At 47.3% G+C, this 10,822-nt stretch overlaps 1 protein-coding gene across 1 annotated transcript in view; it reads left to right on the top strand.

Annotated features, from left to right (window-relative positions):
- Nucleotides 1–10,822, top strand: part of ITPR1 (inositol 1,4,5-trisphosphate receptor type 1) — a 104,632-nt gene that overhangs the window by 82,492 nt on the left and 11,318 nt on the right. Inside the window, 9 exon segments of the mRNA XM_018562545.1 lie at nt 2,036–2,158; nt 4,727–4,834; nt 4,919–5,111; nt 6,826–6,948; nt 7,038–7,213; nt 7,547–7,711; nt 7,822–8,017; nt 10,433–10,510; nt 10,593–10,735. Of these exon segments, the coding sequence (XP_018418047.1) occupies nt 2,036–2,158; nt 4,727–4,834; nt 4,919–5,111; nt 6,826–6,948; nt 7,038–7,213; nt 7,547–7,711; nt 7,822–8,017; nt 10,433–10,510; nt 10,593–10,735 (1,305 nt within the window).

Below are 10,822 nucleotides of genomic sequence, written 5' to 3'. Positions count from 1 at the left end.
TACCCTGCGGATCACTTCCTGTGTTGGCGATATTTTTAGCATCCTCACCCCAAGTACAAATATTTCTGTTCTCGATAGTGCTCCCGTGTCCTTTTCTCACGGATGTTTGTTAACGTCGCCTGTGAGTTCCGCTTTCCTTGCCAACGTCTCTTCCCAGGAAATAGTTTTTTTGATGGATTGTAGGGAAGTCATTTAATTGGAGAGCTTGATTAATTTCTCTTGGCGATGGAAGTGGGATCCACCCACAAGAAATCCCGAACAAGTCCTCCACCAATCGACAAGGAGGACACGTCTTATCTGTTTCAGTCTTAATGGCATTTGTAATGGATGCAGATAACTATAAACCACCCAATGTACTGCGGTTGTCATCGTGGAAACCCCTCAGTGTGCAGAAGCTGCCAACCCAACATTTCAGATTCTCTATTTACACCTCGGCCATAGTATTAGAGGACAGTATAAAATAAAGGCATGTAATAACCCCTCAGGGCTCCGGGGATATTGATGCACTTTTCCCCAGGATCACTAGTGTGACATCTGCATTTCTGCTCAGACACGACCACATCTGGTCCCTGTATCATGCAATTTGAGTAACCACCACTAAGGCATCCAAGGTGGAGGTGGGTTGGGGGAGGGCAGATTAGGTTAATTTCACCCCATCAGTTGGTGTATGAGGCCAACAGGGAATATTCCTCCCCTTTTAATAGGGGTCTCCTCCTCTTTTTTTGAGCCAGGTCTCCTCCTCTTTTTTTGAGCCAGGTCTCCTCCTCCTCCTTTTTTGAGCCAGGTCTCCTCCTCCTCCTTTTTTGAGCCAGGTCTCCTCCTCCTCCTTTTTTGAGATAGGTCTCCTCCTCCTTTTTTGAGCCAGGTCTCCTCCTTTTTTTGAGCCGGGTCTCCTCCTCCCTTTTTTTGAGCCGGGTCTCCTCCTCCCTTTTTTTGAGCCGGGGCTCCTCCTCCCTTTTTTTGAGCCGGGTCTACTCCTCCCTTTTTTTGAGCCGGGTCTCCTCCTCCCTTTTTTTGAGCCGGGTCTCCTCCTCCCTTTTTTTGAGCCGGGTCTCCTCCTCCCTTTTTTTGAGCCGGGTCTCCTCCTCCCTTTTTTTGAGCCGGGTCTCCTCCTCCCTTTTTTTGAGCCGGGTCTCCTCCTCCCTTTTTTTGAGCCGGGTCTCCTCCTCCTCCCTTTTTTTGAGCCGGGTCTCCTCCTCCTCCCTTTTTTTGAGCCGGGTCTCCTCCTCCTCCCTTTTTTTGAGCCGGGTCTCCTCCTCCTCCCTTTTTTTGAGCCGGGTCTCCTCCTCCTCCCTTTTTTTGAGCCGGGTCTCCTCCTCCTCCCTTTTTTTGAGCCGGGTCTCCTCCTCCTCCCTTTTTTTGAGCCGGGTCTCCTCCTCCTCCCTTTTTTTGAGCCGGGTCTCCTCCTCCTCCTCCCTTTTTTTGAGCCGGGTCTCCTCCTCCTCCTCCCTTTTTTTGAGCCGGGTCTCATTCCCTTTTAAAAAGATTCCTACCTCCAGCAGAGTTTTTTCCTAGACAGCTGCAGAGTTCTATAGATCTGAATACTGTACAAATACACCAATACAAAGTGATGGGAAATCCAAAATGTTAACTCTTCCCACGAGGGGACCTGTTTAGAGGGATTTTCCCCACTCTTCCTGGTGTGTCACCGGGACAGGAAGTGAAGGCAAAACTCTTTAACAGGGCACAGGCAGCAAAAAAAATAACCTGACACGGGTTTTCCCATCCCCTATTCTATCCACAACCATACAAAAATCAGTTTGGTGTAAATGCACTTGAATGTATACAATGTACACACTCCTTCTGTCCCTGGCAGGATCTGATCTCTTGCATCATTTTGCATACGTGTGTATTAAATGTACAAAATGTGCAGCTGAGGAAATCTTTCCCCGCGCCCCGTTGTGTGTCTACGGGGAGCTTTTCTCTCCTCTGCCAGGTCACAGGATAATAGGACAGATCAATGTTTTTTGCTCAATAGAGAACCGTGTGCTGTTTTTTATAATCCCTTTTGCTTGCCTGCTCTCCTCTCATCCAGGTGGAGGTGATAAAGAAGGCTTATCTCCAAGGCGAGGTGGAATTCGAAGAGGGGGAGAGTTGCGAGGATCACGCTGCCTCCCCTCGCAACGTGGGGCACAATATTTACATCCTGGCACATCAGGTGGGTTCCTTACATAAGGACACGAGGTGCCGGCGTGTTATGTAACGCCGGAGCAGTGTAAGGTGTCCTCGCGCATGGACACGCTGTCCTAGTATCTCTGCGGTTGGGTGTGCCAGAGCTCGGCACATGTGCCCCGGCGCACACCTCAATAGACAGCAGTGCAGTGTTTGGTTTCCACACTGGGCACGGCGCCAGGCTGCTCGGATAACAGGAACTGCGCTACGCTGAATGAGAACTAAAAAGTAATTCAGAAGGGTTTTATTTTCAAGTCTATTTAAAAAAAAAAAATTGGGCGGGTACAGCTGGTTCTGCCTCTTGATAGGCTCCCCCCTCCCCGCTCCGATCCACCAGCGCTGACTGGCAGAACGGATGGGGGAGGGTACAGCTGGCTCCGCCTGGCTCCACCTCTAGATAGGCAGAGCCAGCTGTCACTCACGCAGCTGGGGGGATCCAGACATAATTGTCGGGATCCGCTTCAGCTGCGGCGTCTCAGTATACCGCGAGCAGTAGCTTGCGGTATACTGAGCTTAGGGTGACGGGAGGACGCTAGTTTGTGTCCTCCTGTTTCCTTTAAAGGAGAACTATGGGGTTAGGGCTTTTCCCCATAGTTCTCCTTAGGGTAACATCTGCCGAACGAGCTGTGGGAACGGGAAGGTTGCTGTTGCTTTGCATTTGCTGTTTCTGTACCCGGGGCCGCCTTTGGCTTTGGTACTTCGAGTCACAAACCCAAGTATGCAGTTGTCCTAAATTTTGGTGCCTGTTCAGAATCAGTAACTCAAAGTACAAAGGGCAGGTTTGCACCTTGTGCCACGTCCTGCGTTTTTTCCACACCAGATTAACGCAGGTCACTGCAAGGGCTTTATATGGCTTTCTATGTGCCCAGTTCATACCACAATGCTGTGGAGATGCGCATTGCAGAGAACAGGGGCTGTCACCAGGCCGGGTGACACCCGGTGTGCATGTCATTACTTATACACGTGATGCCATTATGCACGCGCACTTCACTGCAGGCAGCCAACTTGATGATGGACGCCGGCAAAAAAAAGGAGAGGACTTTCATCCTGCGGGATAAGATAGGCTGACTGGGTCTCCTCCTCTTTGAATGTCCATTCTAACAAAGTGTTCAATAAAATGAGCATTTGGTGATCCTTAAAAGGAGAACTATGAGGGGGGGGTGCTTTTCACTCACCTCATAGTTCTAGCCGACCTGTGACAATGAGACTGTCGCAGGTCGGCTCAGTAGATCGGGAGGTGAGCGAACACATACCGGCGTTCGCTTGCCTCTCGATCCTGTCACGGCTCTCTGCCGTGACAGTGTGAGGGGCTGGATTCCCCCCTCCCCGCTCCGATCCACCAGCGCTGACTGGCGGAACGGACGTGGGAGGGGGCGGGTACAGCTGGCTCTGTCTCTAGATAGGCAGAGCCAGCTGTCACTTACGCAGCTGGGCGGAACTCGACATCGATGTCGGGATCCGCTCCGGCTGCGGCGTCTCAGTATACCGCGAGCTGTAGCTCCCTACATACTGAGCTTAGGGTAACGGGAGGACGCTAGTTTGTGTCCTCCCGTTACCCTAAGGAGAACTATGGGGAAAAACACTGACCCCATAGTTCTCCTTTTTAAAGGATTTTTCGGTGTGCTGGTGACGTTCTTCATAACCAATCTATGCATACTGTGGTGCCATCCGCAGTCATTACGAGCACCCTCTCCCATTGTTTGGGATATCCGGTTAGGAGTGCAACAAGATCTTTTTTTCTTTTATCCCTCCTCTTGGAGAGCCTGACATTTCAGAGAGGGTGACACCAAAATAACTGACAGGCTGGCACCACTGGCAGAGAGCTGCCTTAAAAAGCAGCAGGTATTTATTTTAAAGGGAAATTCCACCTTTTGGCAGGAAAATAATAACTGCAGACCTCTTTATAAAAGAAAAGATATGCAGGTATTAGTTTTTTTGCGTAGGAGCCAGTAAAGCATTGCAACCGCAGTAGATCGCAGGTGGAATACTCTGGCTCCTGCAGACTGTTCCTCCATATTGGTATGGGCCAACTCCATGCAGATAAAGTTCAGACTGGGATTTGAACTGGGGGACCCCCAGCGCTGCTAGTGCAAAATGACAGGGAGAACTCTCATCTGCTTGTATGTGGCGATCCCTCGGCAGCACAATCGGCAATATGTCGCTTTCTATTGGCGAGAGAGCGACACATGCAAGCAGGTAAGTATTTCTCCTCCCCTTCTATGTCCTCCATAGTGACCCTGCCGCTGGGTGACCTCAGCCTAAGCTAGTATGTACTGTGTTTTTAAAACAATCCCACATCTGGTCTGTGTTTAGGTTTTGAAATAAGTTTTCCCATTTTATTTCCCCCACTAGGTTGCGCAGCTTCTCAAAGTTGGCCCTTCTGAAGTTTAGGGTTCTAGTTCTAAAAGCCTCCCAAATAAATTACTATACGATATCCTACAGCTATACAATTTCATGTGCTGGACAATGTATAGACCACAAAGTTGTCGTCTTGGCATACTCTTCAACCTTCCTTGAGTGGAACGATATCAATTGTTGGGTTTTTTCCTCCTAGCTTGCGCGACACAACAAGGAGCTCCAGCACATGCTGAAACCGGGAGTGCAGACGGGGGATGGAGATGAAGCTCTGGAGTTCTACGCCAAGCACACGGCCCAGATAGAGGTGAGGGCAGGGTACAGATGGCGGAATGGGTTGGCGGGTTCTGGAAGTGGTTTTTGATGGTCTCTTGCGCTGCCGTGTTTTCAGATTGTCCGTCTGGACCGCACCATGGAGCAGATTGTGTTCCCTGTGCCGAGTATATGTGAATTCCTGACCAAGGAGTCCAAACTGCGAGTTTATTACACAACTGAGCGCGATGAACAGGGAAGTAAGATTCACGACTTTTTCCAACGCTCAGAGGACCTCTTTAATGAGATGAACTGGCAGAAGAAACTGAGAGGTGAGAAGACGGAGGTCCAAGGTATTGGAGCGTAACTGATGAGAAGGCTTGCTGGATCACTTGCTGGTGGTCCGAAATGTGTTCTGATTCTTCAATACGTTAGAATGTGAAATTTTAAGACACTCAATGTCATTATGGTTTGTAGGCTTTAAGTATCGTGTACTGGGCTGGGATAGGCTTGTTGGAAATGCCACAGGGGCATTGCTGAAAACACCCAGGGCACATGGCCTGGTCTTTTATGGAGTTCCTCCGGGTCTCCTTTGCAGTTTCTGTTGACCATCCCAATTATGATCCTATAGACCAGGGGTAGCCAAACTCCGGCCCTCCAGCTATGGTGGAACTACAAATCCCATGAGGCATTGCAAGGTTCTCACAGCCACATACATGACTCCCGGAGAGAGATGCATCATGGGATTTGTAGTTTCACCACAGCTGGAGGGCCGGAGTTTGGCTACCCCTGCTATAGACAAAACATTCTTCAGTTTTTCATGAAATGTAGTTCTGAGATCATTTGTGTCTTGTACATCCATCGTGTTCACATTATCCTTTTGGAACTGGCAGATTATTTACATTTAAATTCTTTTGGGAGGGGGGGGCGCATTGATAATTCACTTGACTTGCACTATATGCCACAGCATTGCATACATGATATTGAAGCTTTTTTTAGGGCTTAATTAGTGGTTTAAAGTCTGTTATGTTGTCAGCAAGCAGCAATGGCATCCCTAGGTACCTTTTTGAGTGTCCTTATGAGTGTCCTGCTTCTTTGGCTCAAGTACACTGTCAGCAAATCTAGCGAAATGGCAGGAAAGTTCCACAAGAACTAGGAACCGACCAATGGAGGAAGACTACAGTATGAGGTAGAAAAGAGATGAGGTTGGAACAAGAAACAACCTCACTTTTTATTGTTGTGGTTTACTACCAGCTATGGGAAAGTTCAGACTTAGATGCCCTAGGATATTTAGGAGCCTAGGAACACTGTGTCTTAACGTTGAAGGAAAATTTAGGCAAAGCAAAAAACATTTTGGATTAGCTCACTTTTACACACTGTGTAGATCAGTCAAACAGATGGACAACCTCACCCTCAACCTAAATTCATACAGAACCTGGAGATTGATGGAGAAATGGAGGCTGATTTACTAATGAATTTGAGAATGTTCACATAATTGTGTCAAGATTCACTTCATTTATACACTAATGTGAAGGAAAATCCCTGTTTATTTCCTCTGCCTATGGTTTGGTTGGAAATTTGAAGTGAATCTTCACACAATCATAATCTTGAATCCTTTAGTAAGTATCTCCCGTCTATCTCCCACTCTGCCTTTAGGGAAGCCTATCCCACCTCAAACTAACCACTCGACCATCACGTTCTCAAACAATTCATCCCCACACAGCTCCCTCCTCATGTATCACTTGCCCCTCCCTTTTAGACTGTAAGCCCTCATGGGCAGGGCCCTCCTTACCATCATGTCTTGTATTGTAATTGTAAAGTGCTGCGCAAACTGTTGGCATGATATAAATCCTGTATAATAATAAGTACGCCTCATATCTAGAATTTAGTCTGAAAATGTAAGAACCAAAAGTTGAGTATCAGGACCTACAACTGAAACTTTTACAACTGTGGTTGGTGTTACTCCAGGGACTCGTTCAAGACCTTCACCTACAAGAGATCCTCATTTTGAATAATTGCGCTCCCTTTTTGTTTTGTGTCTTGCAGCGCAGCATGTCCTCTACTGGTGCTCTCGGAACATGACCTTCTGGAGCAGCATCTCCTTCAACCTCGCGGTCCTTATGAACCTCTTAGTTGCTTTCTTCTACCCTTTTGTTGGTGTTCACGGAGGTCCGTATTGTACAGTAACTTGACGTCCATCAACCTGACTGAACCCATAATAAGGGTTTTCAGACCACATGCTTTTGTTTGTTTTGTAGGCACCCTGGACTCACGCCTCTCTGGCCTACTCTGGACAGCCATGTTGGTTTCTTTAGCCATAGTCATTGTACTTCCCAAGCCTCACGGGATCAGAGCACTGATAGCATCTACCATCTTACGACTCATCTTCTCCATAGGGCTTCAGCCTACGTTGTTTCTACTGGGTGCTTTTAATGTGAGTCCTCTGTGTCTTGTTGTCTGTTTGTTACAAACCTTGGCAGATGAGCCTGATTTTGCCTACTTAGGCCTACTTAGGCCTATTTAGCCAATTCTCCTCACATCAGCATGTATACAGCCAAGACTAAAGCTCTCTAGATAGTCATTCCTACACTCTGGGGGTGTCCAAAGCAGCATAGTCAGCAGTAGGTTTAATCTTTCCACAGATATCTCTAGAATCTAAAGGTGTGTACAGAGGGATGTTGTGTCTAATCTTATACATGATAGTCTTCACATAACTAATCTGCTTTGTTTAATTCTGGTGTTCCTCATAGTTTGGTTCTACCTACAGGTGTGCAATAAGATAATCTTCCTAACCAGCTTTGTGGGGAACCGTGGCACGTTCACAAGAGGTTACGGAGCGATGATCCTGGACGTGGAGTTTCTTTATCATCTCTTGTATCTTGTTATCTGTGCTATGGGTGTCTTTGTGCATGAGTTCTTCTACAGCCTGCTGGTGAGTCTTCCTGGTCCTCCACAGGTCTTGTTGGCTTAGTACAAATATGTATATGCGCAGCACAAGTCTTGGTGCTATTTACCACCCTAATGACTATTTTCCTTCCTTAGCTCTTTGATCTGGTATATCGGGAGGAGACTTTACTGAACGTAATAAAGAGTGTGACGCGGAATGGGCGCTCCATCATTCTTACGGCTGTTCTGGCACTGATCTTGGTCTACCTGTTTTCCATTGTCGGGTATCTCTTTTTCAAAGATGACTTTATACTGGAAGTGGACCGGCTGCCAAATGAGACCAACTTTCCGGGTGAGCTGCTGTATGTTTATAGAGGTGTCACTCTAGCCAAGCCGCTAATACACATCTGAAGTATGGGACATTGTTGACCAAATTAATAGTTTATGGAGCTCAGAGTTGGCCACTGTTGGATTTGGGGTGGTCTTGTGTGATTTGAGCACTAATGCCACTGGTCTACAGGGAGAAAGCCTGGGAAATTAAAGTAGCTAAATTTTACTAGAATTGTGTCACTAATAAAGGAAAAATTTTGTCCTGAGTATTGGCTCCAGTTTCCAAGATACAGCTTCAGGTCAAAATTCATAACTTTTCTGCAAAATGTGATATAGTCAGGGCCGGATTCGCTATCTCTGCTGCCCCAAGGCCGGGGTTCCCCAATGCGCCCCCTACCCGCCAACCCCCCACCCATGGAGAATGGCAGACCTGCAGGCTGCATACAAATGATCTCGGCAACAAAACAAGCGGCGGCTTCCCCGCTGCACATTTAACTCTGCTTGCCCAAAGCTGGTCTAAATGTAGAAAACAACTCTCCGCCCGGAGATCGGAACTGCATGTCCCATGCATCGGGAGATAGGAATTCCACACCCCTGCTGCCCCTCTACTCCCTGCTGCCTTGGTTGGTACCTTGGTTGGCCTTGTGGGAAATCTGGCCCTGGATATAGCAATGAGAATGGTGCCGCACCAATCATTATCAATTTATAGTGTGGTAAAGTTTGGGTCCGCTAACATCGACAGCCCCAGACTCCTGCTCATCGTCTTTATCATCTGTGTCTAGAGAGTAGGATTCTGGTGTATCTGGAATAGGCAAGTCCTTTCTTTGGGGTACAGGATGCAGTGTCGATGGAATGATGAATATTCCACAGTCCACTTTTTGCTTTCCTGAGATCCCTTTTGCATTGGGGGAACCATGCAAAAATAGCAGTCGCTACTATGATTTGTGGGTTCCCTCCACACCATTGGGACTGCGAAAGGCATGGACTTTTTCTTCATGTTTAGCCAATGACGCAGATAAGTTGCACATGTGATGCAACAATAATGAGGGGCCCAACTCTTGTCCTGATCCCCCTATTATGCCTTTTTGACCACTGCCATTCATACTGCATTTATGAGATGTAAATGTAGCCGAAGTTATCTCCGTTTACATAGTTTTCGGGGCATCTTGGCTTCTGAGGGAAAATATCACGTAACTGTTCCTTGGAAATGTTAGGCAATGACACTTTCACAAGCCACCAGGTGTGACTGTATGATGCGTAGCTCTGACCAAGACAAATGTACTTTGCAATAAAAGAACAGTAAATGACAGGTCATAATCTTTAGTTTTAAAGTAAAGTTAAATGTATACACTTCCATGCGGCACCATTGTCGAGAAGTTACGAGGCATCATGATCATCAGACACCTCCCTCCCTTGTAGGCAAATGTACTCGCCTGTGTATAAATCTGTATTGTGAAATATCTTGAAAACTTTAGCCAACCAACCAGAACCTTCATCACCTGTTTTCTAATTCATCTCATCACAATATGCAAGAATGAACACATTTTATCTCGGAGGTCGATCATTTCCCAAAATTTGTAGACCAGTGTAGTTTGGGTGCCATTTAAAGGAGAACTATGAGGTGAGTGAAAATCACTCATAGTTCTAGCCGACCTGTGACAATGAAACTGTCACAGGTCGGCTCAATAAATCGGGAAGTGAGCGAACGCATACCGTCGCCCGCTCACTTCTCGATCCTGTCCCTGCAGAGAGCCGTGACTATCACTCACGGCTCCCTGCAGGGATTCCTCCCCGCTCCGATCCTCCAGCGCTGACTGGCAGAGCGGACGGGGGAGATGGGCAGAGCCAGCTGTCACTCAGGCAGCTGGGTGGATCCAGACAGCATTGTCTGGATCCGTTCCGGCTGCGGCGTCGGTATACAGCGAGCTGCAGCTCGCGGTATACTGAGCTTTGGGTGACGGGAGAACGCTAGTTTGTGTCCTCCCGTTACCCTAAGGAGAACTATGGGGAAAAGCCCTGTCCCCATAGTTCTCCTTTTAATTATTCTGCCATTTGTGCAATTTAATCGGTTTGCAGCGGTGTACTTGCCAATAACTTGAAGCAAACTGGTTAAAAATGTGGAGATTGACACAAAGCGGTGATAACATGCAGTATCAGGAAATAAATACAATGTTTGCTATTGCTGACCCGAAAATGCTTGTCATCAGCAGTCATTGACCCAGAATGCATGGACAGCCAGTGCAGAACACCTAATCTGTGTACTTGCTCCATTCCAGGGTCTCCTAAAGCCCAGACAATTACCATGATGGGCAACTAGCCTTTTCAGAAATGCCAGGCCACATATTATCTCAACAGTTTTGCTTTAAGCCGTCCCGTGTAGTTTAGCCCAAAATGTCGCGGGGGCATCTAGGTCACTTTTTTTGCTTCTTCGTTGCAGAGACGGGAAGCACGATGGCCAGGGAGCTTTTGTATCCCGAAGTTTGCCGGTTGGAGTCTGGAGGTAACTGCACCCACGGTAAGTATTTATTTGGTAGAGATTTCTTCTTCCAGAAGATACAATACTGGTGCTGTAAATGATGATTGAACTATTCTTTTAGAAGAGCCATCCCAGGAAGGGGAGGAAGAGGAGGAGAAGGAGCACACCTGCGAGACCCTTCTAATGTGTATAGTGACTGTACTGAGTCACGGGTTGAGAAGCGGTGGAGGAGTTGGCGATGTTCTCCGCAAGCCATCTAAAGAGGTAAAAGAGGGCAGGGGTCTGATCAGGTTCTAAAGGTTGTCAGGACAAACACAATATTGGCTTGTGATTTTTTTTTTTTTTTTTTTT

The sequence above is a fragment of the Nanorana parkeri genome, unplaced genomic scaffold, assembly GCF_000935625.1.
Source record: "Nanorana parkeri isolate BGI_ZX_2015 unplaced genomic scaffold, ASM93562v1 scaffold583, whole genome shotgun sequence".
NCBI lineage: Eukaryota > Metazoa > Chordata > Amphibia > Anura > Dicroglossidae > Nanorana > Nanorana parkeri.
This window is presented reverse-complemented; position numbering and strand designations above follow the sequence as displayed.